Source organism: Pipra filicauda, unplaced genomic scaffold, assembly GCF_003945595.2.
Source record: "Pipra filicauda isolate LSUMZ 115617 unplaced genomic scaffold, ASM394559v2 scaffold282_size1924045_pilon, whole genome shotgun sequence".
Classification (NCBI taxonomy): Eukaryota; Metazoa; Chordata; class Aves; order Passeriformes; family Pipridae; genus Pipra; species Pipra filicauda.
In genome coordinates, this window is record NW_024104401.1 from 65,492 (window position 1) to 88,048 (window position 22,557).

At 56.1% G+C, this 22,557-nt stretch overlaps 2 protein-coding genes across 5 annotated transcripts in view; both read left to right on the top strand.

Moving 5' to 3' along the window:
* TRAF3IP1 (TRAF3 interacting protein 1) overlaps positions 1-3,851 on the top strand; it is a 29,481-nt gene extending 25,630 nt beyond the window's left edge. For 2 of the 3 annotated variants that reach the window (XM_039382755.1, XM_027734953.2), the window contains 2 exons: positions 1,603-1,826; positions 3,441-3,851. In XM_039382755.1, coding sequence (XP_039238689.1) covers positions 1,603-1,826; positions 3,441-3,606 — 390 coding nt within the window. In that variant the 3' untranslated portion in view covers positions 3,607-3,851. Of the gene's footprint in view, positions 1-1,602; positions 1,827-2,395; positions 2,624-3,440 lie in introns of those variants that run through there. The other variant, XM_039382756.1, reaches the window with a different exon arrangement.
* LOC113995156 (maestro heat-like repeat-containing protein family member 6) lies at positions 2,520-22,119 on the top strand. 2 transcript variants are annotated; one of them, XM_039382753.1, is made up of 24 exons: positions 2,520-2,541; positions 6,251-6,500; positions 6,580-6,976; positions 11,482-14,959; positions 15,178-15,242; positions 15,357-15,674; positions 15,959-16,106; positions 16,430-16,494; positions 16,609-16,821; positions 17,106-17,250; positions 17,503-17,567; positions 17,682-17,894; positions 18,060-18,208; positions 18,364-18,511; positions 18,762-18,949; positions 19,037-19,174; positions 19,348-19,462; positions 19,590-19,727; positions 19,981-20,193; positions 20,324-20,473; positions 20,638-20,739; positions 21,117-21,219; positions 21,457-21,513; positions 21,812-22,119. In XM_039382753.1, exons 4-24 carry the CDS (start codon positions 14,845-14,847, stop codon positions 22,003-22,005), a joined length of 3,042 nt encoding a protein of 1,013 aa, XP_039238687.1. In that variant the 5' UTR covers positions 2,520-2,541; positions 6,251-6,500; positions 6,580-6,976; positions 11,482-14,844; the 3' UTR covers positions 22,006-22,119. The 2 variants fall into 2 exon arrangements, with proteins under 2 accessions (XP_039238687.1, XP_039238688.1); XM_039382754.1 differs by lacking the exons at positions 2,520-2,541; positions 6,251-6,500; positions 6,580-6,976 and having other exon boundaries at positions 11,061-14,959.
* The last annotated feature ends 438 nt before the right edge of the window (positions 22,120-22,557 follow it).

A 22,557-nucleotide genomic window follows, 5' to 3' on the forward strand; every position in this document is an offset into this window, starting at 1 on the left:
GCTGCTGAGTTGAAGCTGGTTGTCTTTAAACTTCCCAGTTCCATGTGGAAAGTCTAGTGCCATGGATTAAGCTTCCCTGTGAAAGGAGCACAAGGAGTAGGAAACCAGAGTTAGGACAGAGAAGGGCTTTGAAACCCAGTGAGAGCGCAGCGCTTTCATCCCTGCATCCTACGGGATAACGAACACATGGATGGCTCCAGAAAGCACGGAATGCTGTGGTTTATGTGCTGTATGTAATGAAACACCTGCTGCTGTGAGGGAGGGAATTCAGGGAGTGTTGTTTTTAGCAGCTCATGGAGCCCCTTCGGAAGCGAAGGTCATGAGTTCAGCACGTTTGTCACTCCAGCCCCGTTCCTAATGAAACAACTGGAACATAAACTCCCACTAAACTCCCAAATCCCACTGTTTTCCTGCACCACGTGTGTGGCAAAGCACGAGCCCAACCAAAGGCAAGCTCAGCCTTTGAATCTTGCCCAAAGTGCTTTTCTAACTCCATCTCTCTCTCCCCCAAAGCCTCTGAGTTCACCAAGGTTTGGCAGGAGCTGCTGCTGCCTCCAAAACCCAGCTGAGCAAACAGCCCCTGGCTCACACAGGAAGCCAGGCCAGGTTGGGAAGAGGATGGATCCTGTGTCCCAGCACCAGGGAGGAGCCCTCTGCCACCTCCCTGCTTCCACAGCAGCCAGGAGTTGTGCCCAGGAATGGGTTCACCCTGCGGTTGTGGGGGGAGAAAAAGGCCTCTCTAGTTTTCTGGCACATCTTCAATAACTTTAAATAGCTGCACTTCCAGCTCCGTGGGGCTGGGTTTGGGAATTCGACCTGTGGGAGTGTTGGAAAGAAAGAAAAACCAGGTTGTTTTTTCTTGGTGGGGACGAAAAAAACCAGTGGGCTTTTCCTTCACGGCGATGGTTTTCCTGAAATAATCTTATTGCAGTGAATTAACAACGTGGCATCGCTTTGCTCTTTTTATGGCATCCCTTTGCTCTTCCTGGCTTTCCCACTGCAGGAAACTCCTATTTACCTTGCAGTAACCTGAGGCTTTAGGAGCTGCCCCACAGAGACTCTGCTGGCTGCACAGGAGGGAAGCAGTAGGAATTCTTTGGGAGTTTGTTGAGGCCACACCTGCAGCCTGCACGGTTTTCCAGCCGCTAACAGGAGGACAAGGCAGGGAATCACCACCATGTATTGGAGCTGGGAAGGGCTGTTACTGGGACCAGCATTAGGAGCTGGAAATCCAGGTATGGACAGTGGAGGGAGAGAAGGGATTTAGAGAACCAGGAGGAGGCTTTTCCCTTCAGCAGGTGCTGGAGCTCCCAAAACTTGCTGCTGCTTTCAAAGCTTACCCAGAAAGTTGTGGCTGCCCCATCCCTGGGAGTGTTCAAGGCCAGGTTGGACAGGGCTTGGAGCAACCTGGGACAGTGGAAGGTGTCCCTGCCCATGGGATGAACTTTAAGGTCCCTCCCAACTGAAACCACTCTGTGATTCCATGGTTTTTCTCTTCCATTTCATCCTGGCAGAAACACTTCTCCAGCTCCTTCCCAGTCTCCAAAGCATTCTTTACTTTTCCCTAATTTTGATGCTTTCCTTACTGATCCTTTCCCTTAGGAGAAGCCGATTGTTTCGGAAGGATCCAGGAAGAGAGAGAGGGACTTGGTAGCCAAAGAAATCGGGAAGTCTCAGGCCTCCATCCAGACTCTGTGCCAGAACGCCTTAGCCCTTGGCAGGATTGTGGATTACATCCAGGAGGACATGGATGCCATGAAGAACGAGCTGGAGATGTGGAAGCAGGAGAACAGGCAGCACGAGGAAGCCCTGAGGAGAGAGCAGAGGTCAGTGGGCTCAGGGAGGGCTGGGCTTGGCTCAGGAGACATTCCTGCCTCTGGGAGAGCCGGACTCATTTCTCAAAGCCAGCTTGTCCCCAGTCCCTGCCGTGGGTTGGGGCTCTGGAGTGGGCTTTGGAGAGGGGAAGTGCCTCCAACCCAGTCTGGGGGGGTGTGCAGAGAGCAGAGGGGACATGGGGGTGGCATCTCAGGCCTTGGCTTCCTTCTCCCAAAGGTGGGAAGGGCAGTGGGAGGAGAGCTGATAAAAAAAGGAGCTTTGGGGTCAGGACTGGGAGAGCATTCCTAAATCCCAGCCTGCTCTTCACCATGAATTCCCATGTTCTGCCATGGATTCACATGTTCAGCCATGAATTCCCATGTTCAGCCATGGATTCCCATGTTCAGCCATGGATTCACATGTTCTTCCATGAATTCCCATGTTCAGCCATGGATTCCCATGTTCAGCCATGGATTCCCATGTCCTTCCATGGTCTGAGTGGCATTGGAACAGATTCCTTGGCCTTGCTTGTCCCACCTCTGTGCCTTTACACTCCTTGAAAGCACACCATCCCTTCCAGCTCTGTGTCCTCTGATCCTAAATCTGAAGTAGAAATCCATATTCTTGGAGTCACAGCCAGCCCAGGGAGATTTGCTGCTCCCTGAATCCATGTGCTTCATCCATGTGGAAGCAAGATGGGTGGATTCTCAGCTGGCTCCTCTCCTGGTAGGTGAGAACACAACGAGGTTTCCTGTGAGACCCCAATCAGCTCAGCACAGGAAACGTCCATGGAAGTTGTAGGGATGCTTTTGGTGGTTCCTGTGGTGGGAAGGAGGGGAAAGGGGAATGGGTTGGAGCTGTGGATCTCAGCTGATGAGCCCTGGGGTGCCTGGGGAATTCAGGGTGACAGCAGGCTCCTCCAGGCTGCCATTCCCTGGCTGGCCAGCATTCCTGAGGATGGGCAGAATTATGGAAGGGAGCCTCATGGACTTCAGATGCAACTTGTGGTTTATTAGGGTAGGATTTATTAAATTTATTAAATTTCCTCTTGGGGTAGGATTGTCTGTCCCTGGTGAGACTCAGTTTCTATATCATGGAATCCCTGGATGGTTTGGGTTGGAAGGGACCTTAATCATCCCATTCCACCCCTGCCATGGGCAGGGACACCTTCCACCATCCCAGGTTGCTCCAGGCCCCATCCTGGCCTTGGACACTCCCAGGGATGGGGCAGCCACAGCTTCTCTGGTCCTTCTTTTGGAGTTTTAGCAGCTAAACCAGATGAGCCAAGAAGTGAGTTTTGCTGTTGCCTCGTGGGGGTCTCTCCTGTACAATATTCTCCCCTATCCCTGTCGTTGTGCTGCTTCTTCCAAACTTTCTCTCAGGAAAGTTGGGAACAACTTAAAGGCCAGGTTGGACAAGGCTTGGAGCTCTAGGGAGAGGCGTCCCTGCCCGTGTCAGGGGTGGGACAAGATGATTAAGGTCTCTCCCAACCCAAACCATTCTGGGATTTGATGATTCCATTAAATACTTTGCAGCCTTTCAGGTATTGCAGTGTCCTTTTTCTGAGGATTAAATAAGCTGAGGCAGCTCAGAGTTCCCACCAACATCCTGCTGTTGTCTTTCAGCGTCACAGACAGTGCTCTGGAACCATTAAAAGCTGAGCTGGCTGAGCTGGACCAGTTGATTAAAGACCAGCAGGACAAGATTCGTGCTGTCAAAGCCAATATTTTAAGGAATGATGAAAAAATCCAGAGGATGGTTCTCAGCATAAACCAGGCTGCAAGGAAGTGAAGAAGAGGGAAAAGAGAAGACTAAAAAAAAAGCCTTGGGACTCACTGACATTCCTACCAAAAAAAACCCACCAAATCCCAATTAGCAGATATGCCTTGTTCAGATTTAAAATGTTTAGGGACTGGAACCCTGAAATTGTGTTAAAAATGTTATTACATTGATTTTTAGATGTTATTCTGCAGGTTAAAATGATATTCACTTGAATGTTCAAGTTGCAGAGTTATTAAAATAACTTGTTTGTTTAAGTGGGAGCTGCTGTTTCTCATTCCCAGGTTTCCAGAGCCCTTTTCTCCTCTGTGGCCACTTCTCCTCACATCTCCTTCTCCTCATCAACATGAAGTACAGGATAAATGGGGATTAAATGATTTTTTTCCCCCCTCCTGCCAGTCAGAAGGTTCCTGAATCCTCAGCTCAGAGCTATCAGGAATCTGATTAGGACCAAGTGAAAATGCAGTTGGAGCATCCCCATGTGAGGGAGCTGAAGTGTTTTATCTGCCCAGGTGTTAATTCCATTTTTATTGCATATGTTCATTTAGAAAGGATTAATTTAAGTACCTGTTTCCTCCCCAGTGTGTGTCCTGGTGACTTTTTCTGCAGAAATAACTCCAGGGATTTCTTTCTGAGCGAGCTGCAGGTGTCAGCAGTGTTTTCCTCCTGACCTCTGGGTGTTCTGCCCAGGAGAGTCCAGCTTTAGGCACTCCTAAACCTGCAAAGAGTATTAGTGTGGACACAACTAGGTGCAGAGCTTTAGTCCCCTGTAAGGGTGTTCCCAAGGTTTTTAGTTGCTTGGATCATGGATGAAATGCCAGTGGCCTTATTTTTCCTTAGTGATTGATGTTTCTATGGGGGTTTTTGTTTTGTTTTGGTTTTTTTTTTTTGCTTCATGGTTTCTTTTCCTGCTGTCTGGACCTGCAGACCCACCCAGTGGATCATCCCCACCATGGGAGTATTTTGCAGGTCAGATGCAGACATTTGGAAGGGTGGGAGGCTTTGCCCTGGGGGCTTTGGGACAGGAATTAGAGGAGCTGGGGAGGAAGAGGAGAAATGGTCTGTTCTCTTCTTACCGGCCCGTGACACTTGAGGGTGTTTGCAGAACACTTTGTGTTTGCCACTCCAGCTTTCTGATTTCTGGAACTGCATCCCGAAAGGAAAAGGGGGGCAGGATGTCCCCCAGGACCCCCAGAACCGATGGTGGAAACTTTTGGGGTCCCTTTTCCCTTTAAATACCTGGACCAAAAAATCCTGGATTGCTCAGACTCCTGCTTAGGTGGTGTTTGTCCCCACGAGCCCCTTAGAGCTTCCCAGTGCTAAAAAGCCACCCTTTAGGGGCACAGAGAGATTTGTCCCGTCCCCCTTTGGTTTTGTCCCCCTTTGTCACCCCTTGGCTCCCCTCCCACAGCCCTTCTGCATCCACAGAATCCAGCTGGAGCAACAGCAGGGTGTTCTGGGTGTTCTCCAGAGATCTCAGCTCTGCCCTGGGATAACAGGATTGAAATCCTGACTTTTCCTTTCCCTCAGCTATTCCATAAGTTCACCTCCCCAGCCCCTCCTCCTCCTCCTGTCTCTGCTCGTGTCCCTGGGGGTGAGTCAGTCTAGTCCAAGGGATGAATCGGGATCTGCCAGCCATGGAAGGACCTCCAGCTCTTGGAGAACTCCACAGTGTGCTGGATAACTCCCTGCAACACCAAGGCACATCTCCCCCAAAGTGCTTCCTGCCCCGTTCCCTGAACAAAACACAGAGAAACAACATTTCCCTTTTCCAGGGAGAAATTTCATCAGAAGGAATTAAAAAGGTCTAGTTTATGGTTTAATTTAACGTGATGAAAAAGGGATTAGCTCCCACCCCCTCCTACCCAAATCCCGCTGGCAGCCTGGCCTGGAATTGTATCTGAGAGCCACAGGAGGGAAACTCTTCCCAAGGAGAAGAGGGAGAGAAATTCCCCCCCAGATTGAGGAGCTGTGAAGCAGAGCTGGCCCGGGGTGGCCTTGGTTGGTGTCCCCAGGGTGCCACAGACGGGGCTTTGCTGTGTGCCCAGGAATGGGCTGGGATCTGCCAGCTTGGGCTGCTTTGGCAGCTCTCAGGGGTGTTCAGGGCTCACGGAGCTCTGGGTCCTGCAGAGGTGGCAGGAAAAGTGCCAGGTGGGCTTTTCTCTCCCAAGTCTTTCCCCGTTTTTGGCATTTTTTCGGCCTGCTGAGGAGCACAGGCAGGAAGGATGGGGGAGGGTCTGCCCACAGGGACATTGGGGTCACAGGGCTGCCTGGATCCTGCCACGGTCCAGCTGGTTGGGTGGAACCCTCTGCTTGGTGCTCCCTGCTCCTGCCCTTCTCACCATGGAGCACGGGACAGGAGATTCCACCTCTGGAAAGGCATCCAGCCCTGGAGGACAGGGACTGTGCCTTCTGGATTGTTTTATAGGATCCCAGAAGGGTTTGGGTTGGAAGGACCTTAAAGCTCATCTCATTCCATGGGCAGGGACACCTTCCACTAGCCCAGGTTGCTCCAACCTCGCCTGGAACACTTCCAGGGATGAGGCAGCCACAGCTTCTCTAGGAATTCCATCCCAACCCCTCCCCATCCCATCACCCCAGGGATGAATTCCTTCCCAATATCCTTCTCATTTCAGTCTCACTCTGCCCTGCACAGGATCAGGTGGGGGAGGAAAGGAGAAACAACTTAAATCCCTGAAATAACAGATACGACCCAAATCCAGAGACAGAAGGAATTTCGGTTCCCTGGGAAGGACAGCAGATACACCTGGCACGGCCAGGGAAAATATTGGACCTGTGCCCTCTCTGTCTCCCTCTGAACCACACTGAGGGAGCTCTGGGGGGAAAGGAACAGCCCTTGCTTTCCATCCATAGAATCCCCAGAAGGCCCGAGGAGCCCATTGCAGGTGAGTGGGATATAAACGGAAAGGACTTATATGGATTTCATGGAAAAGGTGCATTTTAACAGAGCTCTTTTTGTTTCAGAGGACTGACTCGGTGTAGAAGGAAATGGATGGGAAGTGGGACAGGCTTGGAGCATCTCCCAATTCCTGGGCTGGCAGCCTGGCCACAGGGATCACTCTCTGGCTCCCAGCTTTCCCTTGGATCAGGTTGGAGGCAGGAGCTGCTTCATTTCTTCTGTGCTTTCAGGTTCCTCTGCTTTTTGGAACACTTTTTGGAGCCCAAGTGTGGGCTGTGCTTGGGAGGAGCTGGGGATCCACATCTGGGAAGGAGAAGCTGTTTGGATAAGAGGGAGCAGGAGGTTCCAAACTGGTCTGGCTTTAACCTGGAGAGGGAGAAAGGAAGTTTTCCAGTCCAACTCAAATAATCTGGGCAGAACTTCCAATGCACGTTCCAAAGCTGGAAATGGAGGGGACCTGAGGTAGGTCCTGGGTCAGCAGCAGTGCCTGGTGTGTAGGAAGGGACAGGAACAACAAATGGCACTGATGGATTGGGAAGGAGCAGCTGGAACACAGTGAGCTGGGCTTTCATAATCCTGGAGGGATTTGGGTTGGAAGGGACCTTGAAGCTCATCCTGTGATGCTGTGGGCAGGGACAACTTCCACTGCCCCCCCTCAACCACATAGGGAAGAAAAAGATAAGGAAAAGCTCATGGATTGGGATAAGGACAGGGAGAGATCACTCCCCAGTGACCATCCCAGGCGGGACAGACTCCACTGGGGAAATCAAATCTATGCCCAATCCAGTCAGAGCAGGGCAATGGGAAATAACCCTGAATCCCAAAACATCTTCCCCCACCCCTCCCTTCTTCCCAGGCTCAACCTCATTCCTGGTTTTCTCTCCCTTCTCCCCTGCAGGGGGACAGGGAATGGGGCTGCAGTGAGCTCAGCACACAGGGGCTGTGCTGCTCCTTCCTCCTTGGGGCAGGAATCCTCACACTCCTGCCTGGGGGGTCCCACTTCCACGGGGTCAATCCCGTGTTAGTTGGGCTGGCCATGGGTGCACAGCCTTCCTGGGATGTGCAGGAAGGTTGGTTTGTTCCACTCACACCACGAGTTTTATTCTTGCTCCTTGTTGCTCCTGGCAGGGCAGGAGCTGGATCCGAACACAAATATCCTGACAGGAGAGCAAAGGGATCTCTGTTTTGGAGGATGCTCCAGGAGACCTTCATTTAAAGGGATCACAAAATCCCAGACTGGTTTGGGTTGTGAGGGACCTTAAGGCTCATCCAGTTCCACCCTCTGCCATGGGCAGGGACATCTGCCACTAGCCCAGGTTACTCCAAGCCCCATCCAAACTGGACATCCATGATCCTGAGCATCCTGGATGCAGGGAAGCCACTGAGCCAGCGGAGATTTTCTAATAGTGGCAGGTTTTCAGTGGGAAAGCTGTGTCCCTGCCCATGGGAGGAGTGGGACAAGGCAGAGGAGAGCAGGAGATGGCCCTGGGTGGCCTCCACGTCCCTGGTGGGATCCTGGTGCTGGAGAGCAGCCCTGGAGCCAGGAGGGATTCCCAGGCCACCCGAGGTGGCTGCTCAGGTAACCTGGGAGCAGGGAAAGAGCCTCAGCATTTCACTCTTGTGCTCGGAAGTGTCAGGAAAGGGCTGGGTTTATGTTTAGCTCCCTCAGGCTGGAAATGGGAGCTCCCATTAATGAGATCCTTGTCTTTGGGAGCCAAAATGAAGGGTGGGAGCCCCGGGTGTCTCACAGCTAAAGACTGTTCTATTGTGCTGGGGTTTATTCCTGCTGCTGGAGCCACCAGGAGCTGTGTGGGAAAGGTGTTATCCCATTAAAATGGCACTTTCTCAGGTATCACGGGCTGGGCTTGCATGTTTTGTGGGCTCTCCCTGAGCAGCAGGACCACCCCAAGGCATCCAGCTGCTCCCAGTGCCGTGCCTGGGCTTCGTGGGAAGCTTCTGTGGGATGCAGGAGGGGGAGTGGCTCCCTAAGGGGTGAAAAGTGTGCTTGGAGCCCCTCCAGGAGGGATAAAGTCCTTCCCAGAGTCCTGGAGATGGCCCAGGGTGAGTGCCACTCCCCTGCAGGGCAGGAACTGTGCTCCCAGCAGGGATTAATCCACGTGGACACGTGTGATTCCAACTCCTCTGGCTGGAGGAATTTGCCTTAGGGCTCTTAAGGCTGCTTTTTCCTGGCTGGAACAGGATTCCAGGTGTTGGGCGTGGTGCCACCTTTGTCTGACCAAGAAAACCAACATCCTGATCTTCTCACCAAGAGCTGGAGCTTCCCTTTGGCTTCCTTAGGGGTGGAGGGAAGATGGTCTGACAGCTCCTGGGACACTTGGCTGTGCCCCAGCCTCAGCTCCTGATCCAGGAACTGATCTTGATCCTTGCGGTGCTTCTGATCCAATGGTGATCCCAGGGATCTTTCTCCCTGTCTTCTGGCAGCTGCAAACTGGACATGGAATCACAGAGTGGTTTGGGTTGGAAGGGATCATACAACTCATCCAGTCCCGCCCCCTGCCATGGGCAGGGACACCTTCCACTAGCCCAGGTTGCTCCAGGTGGCCTCGGACACTTCCTGGGATGGGTTTCCAAGCTAGAGCTTGAAGTGAATTCTCACCAGGAATTAATGCCTGGGGGTGATCACTGGGACAACTCTCCAGGGCAGGAGGAGCCAAATGGTGTTGGGGGCAGCTAAACTCCAAGTTTTGGGTCAGGACCCTGTTTGCCCTGTCCAGGCCTGGGAGTGACCTGGGGGCTCCAGCAACAGGTTCAAATCAGACAAATGATCCGTTTGTTAAACCCGGGAGAACAGAAACGGCTCAGGGAAGCTGGGACAACATTCCTGGAGCAACGCAAGGCTTTTTAAACAATTTCTTGATGACTTTGACTGCTTGATCTTCCAGCCTGAGTATGGCCCTGGGGTTATTTCTTTCCATTTCATTTCCCAGGGTACCCTGAAGAACAGGGAGGGAAAAATCCAAGCAAAACCTGGTTTGGAAGGTGTTCCAGCTCCTCCCCCAGACCCCACCAGCCCTTTGAACCTGCTGAGGCCACTGGAAAGGCTCCTCCTGACCTCAGGGGGCTTTGAAGCCACCCATAATTAGGGATGGACTTGCAGGCGTGAGCAGAAGTCCATTTGTCTGGCTCCAGGAGAGACTGGGTCACAACTCTGGGGGTGGAGGAACCATCTTCCCCATCCCTGCTGGAGGCACCACGAGCCCTGTGCCAGCCCCAACCTGGCAGAAGGCAAGGAGAGGCACCTCCTTTTCCAGTCTTTGGGCTGGATCAGGGCTTCCAGCCCACAGCTGGGCTCCAGTCCTCTTCCTAAAGTGCTCCTGGGCATCGCTGCTTTCTCCTTAGAGCTCCAAGACAAGTGTGGTTAGAAGTTTGTGTTTCCAAGGGGGAAAGTTTCTTCCCTTGGGCCAAGCGCAGAAATGTAGACTGGATTTGGATCAAACTTTCTTTTTCTTTTGGGATTTTCTTGAAAGAAAAAAACAAAACAAACAAACCCAAAAGCTAGTGCCTCAAGCAAGAGCTGAAGCCTTGAAAATTTCCTCCCCAAAGGAGGACGCTGTGTGGAATTCTGAGCGTGTGAAAACAGGTGGTTGCACTGAAATGGTTTCACAGGTTGAAGAGCAGAGGGTGCTACCAAAAACCCTGTCCTAAATCCTGGAGGGAACTCTTCCTGAAAGGCAGAGGCAGGAGAAGAGGCCACCAGTGAGTAACCTGAGCCACTCCCAAAGCCACAGGAGGCTGCAGAATCGTTGGAGGAGCCAAGGAAAACGAGGAGAGGTTTTCAGAGAGGTCAGGGAGGGAGCCAAGTCCAGGCACGAGCTTTAAACTTTTTTTAAGCACAAGCTTAAAAACTCCACCCCTGTGACTGGGATCTGGCTGGGACAAATTGGACTCGCAGCACCTGATCCAAGACCTGCTGGAGTCAGCGGGAAGCTCCTCCAAGTGTTGGATCAGAGCCTGGAAAGTGCAGCCAGGAGGAAAAATGTCTCAGGATGGTGCTGCAGGAGGTGGGATGGTGGAGGAAGGGAAGGATTTGTGACAAGACAAGGGGGAACGGCTTCCAACTCAGAGAATTCATTTAGATGGGAAGGACATTGGGAAGGAATCCCTCCGTGGGAGGGTGGGGAGGGGCTGGGATGGAATTCCCAGAGAAGCTGTGGCTGCCCCACCCCTGGAAGTGTCCAAGGCCAGGCTGGAGCAACCTGGGATGGCGGGAGGTGTCCCTGCCCATGGCAGGGGGTGGGATAGGATGGGCTTTAAGGTCCTTCCAACCCAAACCAATCTGGGATTCTGGGATCTATGAGGGGAAGTCCATTTTGGGGGGGATGAGATGCTGCTCCTGGTCCCCCTCTCACTGAGGTTCTCCCAGAGTGGTGCTCCAGCTCCACTCTTCATTCCCAGCTCCATCATTAATGTGTTATCAATTATTAATTATTAATGAAATATTGGGATATTATTCCCAGTATTTCTTCTCATATTAAGTCCTTTAATTATCCTACAGAGGAAGTTGGTTAAAGCTCAAGTCTGAAGTATCCAACTGGAAAGTGCTTAGGAATTGCCAGCCTTGGGTTAGGAATTGCCAGCCTTGGTTTAGGCACTGCCAGCCTGGGTTTAGGGATTGCCAGCCTGGGTTTAGGCACTGGAGACAAACTTCCTTGTAGGATCACCTACATCTGTCCTTCTTGGAGAGAAACTTTGGACAAGGCTCTGGAGGGACAGGACAAGAGGGAATGGCTCCGAACTGGAAGAAACTAGGTTTAGATGGGATATTGGGAAGGAATAATTGGGAACTTAAATCATTCCATGATTCCACAAATCCAGGTTGTGTTCCCATTCCTACAGCTGGTCACTCCTCTGGAACCCAGGCTGGGAAGGACAACCCAGTCACATTTGGGACTGGAAACCCCTCCCTGGACACTCTGGAGTGTCCAATTCTTTGTTGTTATCCATAGGAAAAGCTGCTTTTGCCTTCCCTCAGCTGCCTTGGAAGCTAAGCCCGTCTCCTCAGGTGAGGAAAGGTGCTCTTCTGGTGCAGCTCCGCGCTCCCTGGGGATCAGGATGAAGTTGAAAGGTGAAACAAGAGGTGAGAGCTCCAAAACTGAGGAATTTCAGGGGGACAAAGTGATCATGGGTTGGAGTTTCCAGCGTTGTCGCTTCCTGAGGAAAAGGAAGAAACCCTGAGGCCCCTCCTGGAGGATCCACTGGGAACTCTCACTTTGATAGCTGTGAAATCCATGAATTTCCCTTCTCCTAGCTGGGAAACTCCTGCCAAGCTCCTGCGGGGCTGCCCTTGGTTAAAGGGATGAAGGGAAAAACAACTCCCACCACCACCAAGGGCACGGAAATCCCCACCTGGAGCGGCCCTGTTTGGGGGTGTTCGGGATCCCTCCCCAAGGAAAACCCAGCTGAGAGGGAGGAGGCCAATCCTGCCGAGCCATGACTCCCAACTGCAGGAGGAATTCCCTTCCCAAAGGACCTAGCCAGATTTGGGGGGCTGGCAGCAGCATCCTCCGGGCCCTGCTGCTGTGGAAAAGTGTCGGAACTTGGGATTTCAACCGCCCAGATTTCCTCCAGGAAACACCCACAAAGCTGCATCGCTCCTAAAGTTACTTTTATGGACATTTCCCCCCCCCAGAAATATTTCTCCTTGGAAAAATAACTTCCCAGGATGCAATTAAAACAGGTCTGGCCCTGACCCCCTTTAAGTACTTCACCAAATGGCCCACGAAAGGCAGGAATGAAAGGCAGCTTTGTTGGAATTTCTTCCTGACAATCTGCATGAATTCGAAAATGGGACATTGATCTGGGGGGTCGGTGGTGCTGAAAATGGCTGAGCTTGGCTAGGCTCAGCTTTGGGGGGAGTCTGTGCCAGTAAAGGGCTTGGAAAATCTAAATAATCTTGGGCTGAGCTGATCAAGGCAATGGGAATCCCATTCCAGACCTACGGATTCCAGCAACAGCCAGGGACTGGTGACTGTCTTTTAATATATATATTATTAAAACATGCTTTGTATGTCAAAGGAAGCTGGTTTGGCTTTCTATCATGGATTAGATATTTATTTATGATGTCTCTTAGATCCAATGTTCTAAACATGGTATTTTCACAAGCTGCAGTTGAAGCCCTTCATGGGTTTTAATCCTTTGTTTCTGGCAGAAGCGTTTTTTTCTCCCACCTCACACAGGATCCCAGAGCTCTTTCCATGATTCCCTTGTACTGTTTCCCAGAGTTCTTTTTTAGTAGAGGTGTTTGAAATCCCCAGTAACGTATCATTCCATCTTAGCAATTAGACCTGAGCCCAAGGGATTTATAGCAAACACTGGCAGAGCTCTCTGCCTTTCTGGAGCTGGGATGTCGGTGGGTTGGTCCCTGCAGGAAGGTCCCTTCCCTGTTTTGCAGTGGAGGCAGGAGGCATGGGGTGCCCACGCTGTACCCACGTAACCTCTCATGGCCTATGGGATTTGTGCAAGGCTCTAAGAGAGTGGCAAGCACCAGAGCAGCCGGCTGGCAGGGAACCAGGGGGCTGCCCGGGGGCTGCTTATGGCCCCTGCCATGCATTGGTAGGGAATGGAAAGACCAAAGCCTGATCCTCTAGCAGCAAAACCTGAGCTTGTGAGCTGGGAACAAAGGAAAAAGCAGCAGAAACTGTAGCAAAGCAGGGACTCATATGGCTGAGATTCAGGGATGTAGAGAAGTCAGCACTGTGCTGTCTGCTGCAAAGATGGCCCAGTTCACAAGCTCAGGTTTTGCTGCTAGAGGATCCTACCTTGGCCTTGCTGGAGCCCATTCCCTGCCAATGCACAGCCCCCCACTGCTCTTGCATCAAGTGTTCTGCACCCGTGGCAACACGTGTGCCCTGTGTCCACGTGGGAGCAGTAACCGGCAAAAGACGTCTGCTGCCAGCACTTGTCTTGGCTGCTCCTTCAGGAGGCTGGCACCTTAATCAGAGACACGGAACACGTTTGCACCCCTGAGTTCTCCCTGTCCCCTCCACTTTCCCCAATGCCCTGGCTATCAGCTGGGAGTCACAGTCGTACACACAGCAACTGGAGCTTTGAACATCAGACTGGGCAGCTTTTATTTTGCAGAATGCAAGAAAAAAGTCCAAATAACACAAGGAAACTTGACAGGATGTCTGACCAATCTAATCTTCCTGCAAAACTCAGCAACTGAGGGGAGTTTTGTGCTGCCCAAAAAAAATCATTCCCACAAGGAGAAAGTGTTTCTGCCTTCTGACAGCTGCCGAGCAGGGCCACCAATTGCTCCAGCTGCCGCTCCCAACAGCCCCCTGCAAGAGCACAGACATCAGTGCCCGTTGACTTTGGCTGCCCTGGGGCAGAGAAGTGCCCCAGGGGCACAGTTCTGTGGGGCAGGAGACGGGCACCAGCCCTGCCAGGACTGGGGGCGGTGGCAGGTCTCCTTGGGCGAGGACTTGCCAGAGCTGCTGATTTTGGTGCAGCCCCGGGCAATGGGGTGGGAGCAACATTGGTACCCTCGCCCCCACGTTCCTTCTGTGTGTCACAGCCCCGTGTTCGGGAGGGCCACCAGCCGGCACTTCTCCCAAGGAGCCCGTGCCAGCTCGTGTGGAGGCCCCGTGGCCTTCCCGCTGCGGCTGCGTCGGCAGCCGAGGGGGCTCCTTCTGCTGCCGTGGGCAGGCACAGCAGGGGAGGGTTTGCTTAGTTTTTCAGCTGTGCCTAAAGTTCGTGTCCAGCTGTCTTAGATACTTTGGAGAATGGACTCCTTCCGACCTGAGGCAGGTTGGCCGGGCTGGGGGAGTCCCCAGGGCACGGGGCAGGGTGTCACAGGGCCCTTTGTGACACGGTGGGATGGCACGGGGCAGGGTGTCACAGGGCCCTTTGTGACACGTGAGGACATAGTAGTGGTGGTGAGGTGGCCACGCCTCAGTGCTCCTCGGAGCGTGCGACGGGACGGACGGGACAGAGCGGTGCTGTGCGGAGCCCCCGTGCAGCCAACTCGTTCCTTGCTAACCCGGAGCGTTTTGAAGGCGTTTCTTTTGTGCGAGCGTCCTCGAGGCCAGACCGCGGGACTTGGTGACACGGAGCTTTTGCGAAGTGTCCCCAATCCCTGCGGCAGCTGCCCTTGAGGCCACACTTCAGGACTTGACAACCTATACTGTTTCCTAGGCTTATCTCTTTCAGGTGCCCTTGAGGCCAGATCACAGGATTGGTGACCCGGAAATTTTCCGGAGTCTCCAATCCCTGCGGTAGGTGGCTTCAAGGGCAGCCTGCCGGACTTGGTGACCCAGAGATCTTCCGAGGTGTCTCTCCCTTGCAGGTGCCCTCCAAGCACCTGTGAGATGGCGGGAAGACGCCCGAGCCTGCTCAAACCCTTTCGGATGAAGAAGGAAGGCCCTGGGACTGCCCCAGCACAGCAGCCTGAGGAGGTGGAGCAGTTCCAGCCCCTGCAGGAGGGTGAGTGGCACAGCTGGGCCACAGGGCTGGTGGCTGCAGCCAGATGGGCCTCATCCCATCCCATCTCCTGTGGACATGGCCAGGGAAAGGGAGGGGGAAACAGGGCCCAGGGTTGATCCATGCACTGGGTATCCCGGGGCTGTGGAGCACAGGGCTGGGCCGTGTTCTCCGGCCTGTCCCGCAACCCCTCAGCTCTGACCGCGCTCGCTCTTTGCCAGATCCAGGCCGGGACCGGACACAAGACCAGGACCGTGCCCGTGGCTGCTTCCGCAGGGCAGCACAGGTACCTGCAGCCACGGCCTCCTGGGCTGGGCCTGCTGTCCCTGCTCAGCCTGGCACTGCTGTCGGAGCTCTCCATGGCACATCCCTCTCTTCCCTGCTCTCTGTTCTTCTGCAGGCCTTTCTGAAATTCTTGGGCATTCGCCATAGAAAGACCAAGATCACACCAGCCGAGGTCACGGCACAGCCTGACCCCACGGCGAGTGAGCTCAAGGCGCACCCTGAAGTCGGCACCGCGTTGACTGACGGCCCAGCAAACTGTGACAGCGCGGTGACCGATGACGGGACAAAATCCAACACGGCGCTGCCTGAGCTCACCACCGAGGCTGACGGTGCAATGACTGAGGGCATTGCAGACACTGAGAGCACACCCGTTCAGTGCCTGCCCGATGCTCTCAGTCTGGAAGTTCTTGATGAAGGAGTTGTCTCTGCTCAAGTAAGCAGCCTGTGGGCAGGGATTGTGTGAGTCCTCAAGCTGGGTCTGCTGGGCCCCTCAGCCTTTGAGGCCAGCACAGTGTGGTGGGAAGGGAAGCACTTCTCAGGGGAAAGTGGGCAAGTTGCTCCCTCTGGCAGCTCTTGAACTGCCCTATGTCCCCTCCAGGCCAGACTGTGGGACTTGATGGCCTGGAGCATTCTGAACACTCCTCTATTGCAGATGACTTCAAGGCACTTCTGCAGGATTTGGTCACCCAGAGCTTTTCCATGCCATCTCTCCTGCAGGTAGCCATGGAGCCAGCCAGAGACATGGAGCAGAGACCTCCCAGTGTGCCCAAGGTGGCATGGATGAAGGAGGAGGAGGAGGAAAGCCCTGGGCCTGCCCCAGCACAACACCCTAAGGAGGTGGAGCAGTCCAAGCCCCTGCAGGAGGGTGAGTGGCAGAGTTGGGCCCCAGGGCTGGTGGCTGCAGCCAGATGGGCCTCATCCCATCCCATCCCATCCCATCCCATCCCATCATATCCCATCCCATCCCATCCCATCCCATCCCATCCCATCCCATCCCATCCCATCTCATCCCATCTCCTGTGGACATGCCCAGGGAAAGGGAGGGGGGGGAGGGCCTGGGGCTGATCCCTGGCAGCTCCATGCACTGGGCATCCCAGGGCTGGCCCTGCCTGTGGAGCACAGGACTGGGCCGTGTTCTCCGGCCTGTCCCGCAGCCCCTCAGCTCTGACCGCGCTCGCTCTTTGCCAGATCCACGCCGGGACCGGACACAAGACCAGGACCGTGCCCGTGGCTGCTTCCGCAGAGCAGCACAGGTACCTGCAGCCACGGCCTCCTGGGCTGGGCCTGCTGTCCCTGCTCAGCCTGGCACCGCTGTCAGAGCTCTCCATGGCACATCCCTCTCTTCCCCGCCCTTCATTCTCCTGCAGTGGTTACTGAACTCCAATCCTGTTCGGCGTAGAAAGGCCAGGACCTCACCATCCGAGGTCATGGCGCAGCCTGAGCCCAACATGACCAAGCTCAAGGGCGAGGCTGACAGTGCAACGACTGAGGGCATTGCAGACACTGAGAGTACACCCGTTCAGTGCCTGCCCGATGCTCCCAGTGTGGAAGTTCTCGATGAGGGAGTTGTCTCTGCTCAAGTAAGCAGCCTGTGGGCAGGGATTGTGTGAGTCCTCAAGCTGGGTCTGCTGGGCCCCTCAGCCTTTGAGGCCAGCACAGTGTGGTGGGAAGGGAAGCACTTCTCAGGGGAAAGTGGGCAAGTTGCTCCCTCTGGCAGCTCTTGAACTGCCCTATGTCCCCTCCAGGCCAGACTGTGGGACTTGATGGCCTGGAGCATTCTGAACACTCCTCTATTGCAGATGACTTCAAGGCACTTCTGCAGGATTTGGTCACCCAGAGCTTTTCCATGCCATCTCTCCTGCAGGTAGCCATGGAGCCAGCCAGAGACATGGAGCAGAGACCTCCCAGTGTGCCCAAGGTGGCATGGATGGAGGAGGAGGAGGAAAGCCCTGGGCCTGCCCCAGCACAACACCCTAAGGAGGTGGAGCAGTCCAAGCCCCTGCAGGAGGGTGAGTGGCAGAGTTGGGCCCCAGGGCTGGTGGCTGCAGCCAGATGGGCCTCATCCCATCCCATCCCATCCCATCCCATCCCATCCATCTCCGATGGACATGCCCAGGGAAAGGGAGGGTGGAAGAGGGTCCAGGGCTGATCCATGCACTGGGCATCCCAGGGCCGGCCCTGCCTGTGGAGCGCAGGGCTGGGCCGTGTTCTCCGGCCTGTCCCGCAGCCCCTCAGCTCTGACCGCGCTCGCTCTTTGCCAGATCCAGGCCGGGACCGGACACAAGACCAGGACCGTGCCCGTGACCGCTTCCGCAGGGCAGCACAGGTACCTGCAGCCACGGCCTCCTGGGCTGGACCTGCTGTCCCTGCTCAGCCTGGCACCGCTGTCAGAGCTCTCCATGGCACATCCCTCTCTTCCCTGCCCTTCGTTCTCCTGCAGAGATTGCTGAACTCCAGTCCCATTCAGCATAGAAAGGCCAGGACCTCACCATCCGAGGTCATGGCACAGCCTGAGCCCAACCTGACCAAGCTCAAGGGCAAGGCTGATTGTGCAACAACTGAGGGCATCACAGACACTGACAGGACACCCGTTCAGCACCTGCCTGATGCTCCCAGTGTGGACGTTCTTGATGAGGGAGTTGTCTCTGCTCAAGTAAGCAGCCTGTGGGCAGGGACTGTGTGGCCCCTCAAGCTGGGTCTGCTGGGCCCCTCAGCCTTTGAGGCCGGCACAGTGTGGCGGGAAGGGAAGCACTTCTTGGGGGAAGGTGGGGAATTTTCCCTCTGGCAGCTCTCCAGCTCTCTCCTGCGTCCCCTCCAGGTGCCAGCTGTGGTGAGGTCCATCCACTGGTGGCTGACTGCCAATGTGTCTGCTGGGCACGTGCTGGATAACACCCTTCTAGCACTGACCCAGGCACACCCTGCGGATGTCGCCATCAGCCTCCTGCGCTGTGCCCCCTCATGTGACAGGTATGGGCCCCACCTGCCTTGAGGGCTCACCAGCCTTTAGAGCCCATCATCCCCTGCCCCTGAAAGCACTGTGGCTCTGTCACCCGGCCCCTGCAGCTGCCCAGGTCAGGGCACTGTGCTCGAGAGCCCCCTGACCCAGAGCTCTGACTCCACAGAGCTGCTGCAGTCATGTGGAGGACCATCGCCTCGTCGGGAACGACCCTGGAGAAGGTGCTGCCAACGCTGCTCTCTGTGATGGAGGACTGGCCATGGCATAGCACCCGCACCTCCGATGGGGACAACACCAATGTCTTTGCCCTGGCTGTGAGTTTCTGGAAGCTTTGCTTGCCCCCAGGTTGCTTCTCTGGCAGCTCTCCATCCTCCCCCAGCACGGCATCTCCCTGCCCATCTCCCTGCAGGCACTGGGCTGGAAATGTGGGCTAGCAGCAGGTTCAGGGGCACCAGGCTGGGCGCTCCCCCCGAGTCTCTCCTGGCCTCCCCCTCCCACGCTTGGGCCCTGCCACATGGAAGTCCGGGCACTGAGCACTGTGTCCGGGTGGTTTGTCTTTTGCAGGCAACTCTGGCACTGTGGACGATTGTCCAGGAGCCCCAGTGCCCAGGGCCATTGATGGAGCATTCCCCCCATCTCCTCGTGGCTCTGCTCTTCCAAGTTTTCATCACCACAGAGCAGATGTCCGAGGAGGTCGACAGCTTCTGGAGGGGATGCCGGGAGGAACACGACCTTCCCACTGACCCCAACAGGTGCTCCATCCCAGTCCTCCCCTCCCTCCCATGCCCTTGGGGTGGCTCAGGGCTCCCAGCATGACCTGGGCTTTGCTCTGCACACAGGTTTGCAGTGCTGAGCATGAAGGCCCTGCTCTGCTGCCTGCACTGTGAGGATGTGGTGCGTTCAGTGGACCACAGTCGTGGCTGGGCGAGGCTCCTCAATGCTCGCAGCCGCCGCTACGCAGTGGCTCTGCTGGCCAGGTGAGACCCCCTTGTCCCCGCTGTCCCTGTCCTTTCTGCCTGTCCTTTCTGCCTCCCAGAGTGCCCTCGATCCCTCCTGGGTTGGTGGGGAAAGACCAGGGCCCTGTGAGTCCGTCCTGGGAAAGGTTTACCCACCCGACTTGGAGTCAGTGGTGCCTTTTTCCCCCTGTCAGGGAGATGCGCCGTGTTTCCAGCCCCTTGTGTTCCCGCATCACACTCCACCTGCTGGAGCTGCTGAGCAGGGAGGAGCTGTGCTGGGACCTCCCTGCTATGGCATTCCTTGTGGAGGTGAGCCTGATGGCGAGCGCTGCCTCACCGAGCTGCCTCCACCTCTCTGGCCTCTTGGAGGGCCCAGCCCTGTGCGGGTCTGGGCTCCTGCTGGCCGGGCACCCCGTCACTGCTCCGTGCCTTTCAGGTCCTGGACTGCCTGGACATGCGTGACTGGGGAGGCAGCGTTCTGCAGAGCCTTTCAAGGCACCTCTGGAGCGAGTGCCCAGAGAGGCGTTGCCTGGCACTCCGAGGGCTCCTGGTGCTCAGCCAGGATTCTGGGATGGTGAGGAGGGGGAAGGGGCTGAAGCCGTGCGGGCAGCGTGGGGCTAGGTAACACAGTCTCTTGGGCTTGGCCTGGCTTCGGGAGCTGTGGCAGCTGCTCCCAGCTCTGCTGCCTCCCTGCTCAGCTGCCCGAGTCCCTTGGCACAGGCCTTTGGCCTCCGGGCCCCGCGGCAGCACGTGGGGCTGTCCTGCTGGAGCGGGGTTGGGGCTGCAGCCGTTCATGGCTTCACAGCACAACCTTGTGTTCCTCACAGGCCAAGCGCATCTGGAGCCTGTCAGACAGCCTGGTGCAGCTCCTGGGGGATGCAGACAGTGATATGGTTTGGATGACACTCTCTGTGCTCGACAATGTGCTCTGGAGCAGTGTCTGGACACAGCTGCAGAAGAGGGTCCACAGCAAAGACCCCCTAATATCCACCCCCACCGGCCTGCAGTTGGCTGAGGCGCTCCGGCCACTCTTTGACCACGTAAGGCTCTGTGCCCCCACCACGGGCTCTGGGTGCTGCTGGGAAACTTAGTGCCCTGTGGATTTTCAGGTCTGTGCCCGGTGGGGCCTGGAGAAGCTGATGCTGAGGTCTTTTTCTTTCTTTCCACCAGGAGGACAGTAGTGTGCGGGAGGGCTCTATGGTCATCTTCACACGTGTGATGACACTCACAGAGAGAAAGAGACCCCTGAAGCCACACGTGTGCCTGAGCCTGCTCCCGCTCTACTTCCACTGGCACGATGAGAACCCAGTCGTGAAAAAGGTGGGGACTCTTGGGCTCTGGTGTCCCATGGGAGGGGGCTGGGCTGCCTCCTGTCCTGGCACATCGTGGGCTCTGGGCTCCAGCCTCCTACTGGCCTAGGTCCAGGGACATGGGTCCCGTGCCCTGGGCTGCGATGCCATGTCCTGGTCTCTGTTGCTCTGCAGGCCTCTCGGGAAGCGCTGCTTCGTGCAGTGTGGTTCCTGAAGAGGAGGGATCTCCTGAAGCTGCTGAAGACAGAGCAGCCTTGGAGGTTCAGTGAGTGCCTGGTAAGGACGACCCCAAAGCCGCAGTCCCCAGTGCCCAGAGTGCGGGGCCGGCACTGTGCCCCTGCCCACTGCTGCAGCCGCCCGCGGGACAGCAGCCTGCGCCCCACCCGCTGCTGCCTTGCCTGGGGCGTGCGGGCTCCTCTGCGGGCTGCTCTGCCCCCGAGCCAGGGTGCCGCTGGAGCCCCGGCCCAGCTGGGCTGTGGGGCAGGGCGGCCCCGCGGCTGCCGGGGAGCAGCCGGCCCTCTGCTCCCTCCAAAGCCGGCCCCAGCGGCTGCTGCCCGGGCCTCAGGGCTGTGCGGGCAGGGGAGGCCAGTGCTGGGCGCAGGCAGCGCCCGGCCAAGGGGCAGAGCCCCAGCCAACCCTTCCACTCTCTGCAGCTGAAAAAGGACCGGAGCAGAGTGGCCAAGTACGTGCACCAGGCCCTGCCGTACCTGGAGAGCCCACAGGAGCCCGTGCGAGAGGCGGCCGTCAAGTTCATGGGTGAGCCACAAGGTCCCTCCCCACCCCGCTGCAGCTCGGCCCCAGCCCCGAGGGATGTGCTGGGGGGCCCCGAGTGCCCTGGTGGCTGCTGCCCTGTGCCAACCCAGCCCTGGGGAGTCCCGAGGCGGGAAGGCCCCGGGCTCAGCTCTGCCAGGGCAGGAGGGTGCGTGGCCGGGCCGGCAGCGCCACCGGGGGGGAGCTGTGCCGCTGGGGCCCTGACAGGATCTGTGTTCCCAGGGATCGCCGGCAGGTACCTGCGGGGACAGTGGGTAGAGCTGCAGATCGTCATCGATGGTGAGTGAGGGCAGTGGGGCTGGTGAGGGGAGCACAGAGCCCGGGGCAGGGAGCTGCAATCCTGCCCTGGCTGCGCAGGGCTCTGCTCCCTGCCCGGACGAGGGGCAGCGTGGTCAGAGCAGAGAGAGATTTCGGGGGCACGGGGGGTATTGGTGGCCAGCACCTCCTGGCTGATCCCACTGGGCCCTGCTCCCTCCTGGCAACAGCAAGAGCTGGGTGGGATGGCCCTGGCAGGAGGGGCTCCTCGGGTCCCCACCGATCCGGGCTCTGACCTTGTCTCTGTTCCTCTCTGTTCCAGCCCTTCAAGCCACGACAGATGACAGCAGTCCCACTGTCTCAAACCTGGCACTTAAAAACATCAACTTCCTTAGAGCTGTACAGAGAGCTCCCTACCTCCAGCAGCTCCAAGACCAGCTCTGCAGGGCATGGAGTACCCGGCCTTCTGTGTGGGGCTGTGTGTGCCTGTGCTGCGGTAGCTGTGTGGAGAGCTGATGCAGGCAGCTCTGTCTGTTGGGGCCACCTGAGCTTGTGGGGAAGACGCCTCTTCTCCGCAAGCCCTTCCTATATTCCTAGCATAGGAATATTAAATAAATCTTGTCATCTGCAGAGGCCTAGGAGCTTTTTTTGGGTGCCCGGTGTCCACAGGGCGTCTGGGAAGAGGGAGAAAAGGGCCCTTGTGCTCAGCAACACTTGCCCAGGTGTGCAGTGTGGAAGGCCAGTCAGACTCCCGAAACTGAACATGGACGAAGATTCCTCCCAGATAAAAGGTGCCAGGACAGAAAGCTCTTGCTGCCCATGGAGTGCCTGGGCTGGCTCACCAACTGCACTTGAAACCCAAAGGTTGCAGGCTTTCTTTCCTGGGGAAAAGGGCTGTTATTCTCTTTTTTGAGCCCTGTGCTTAAATTTTCAGTCCAACTCCCAAAATTGAACATGGACTAAGATTCCTCCCAGAAAACAGTTCCAGGACAGAGAGCTCTTGCTGCCCATGGGGTGCCTGGGCTGGACCACCAACTACAACTAACAGCCAAAGGTTACAGGCTTTCT

Excerpts from the sequence above, each read along its gene's own strand:
- LOC113995156 (XM_039382753.1), top strand. The coding sequence starts at position 14,845 with ATGGCGGGAAGACGCCCGAGCCTGCTCAAACCCTTTCGGATGAAGAAG. Across the intron at positions 16,107-16,429 it reads GTCCAAGCCCCTGCAGGAGG|ATCCACGCCGGGACCGGACA; the intron begins GTGAGTGGCAGA and ends GCTCTTTGCCAG. Across the intron at positions 19,463-19,589 it reads CTATGGCATTCCTTGTGGAG|GTCCTGGACTGCCTGGACAT; the intron begins GTGAGCCTGATG and ends CGTGCCTTTCAG.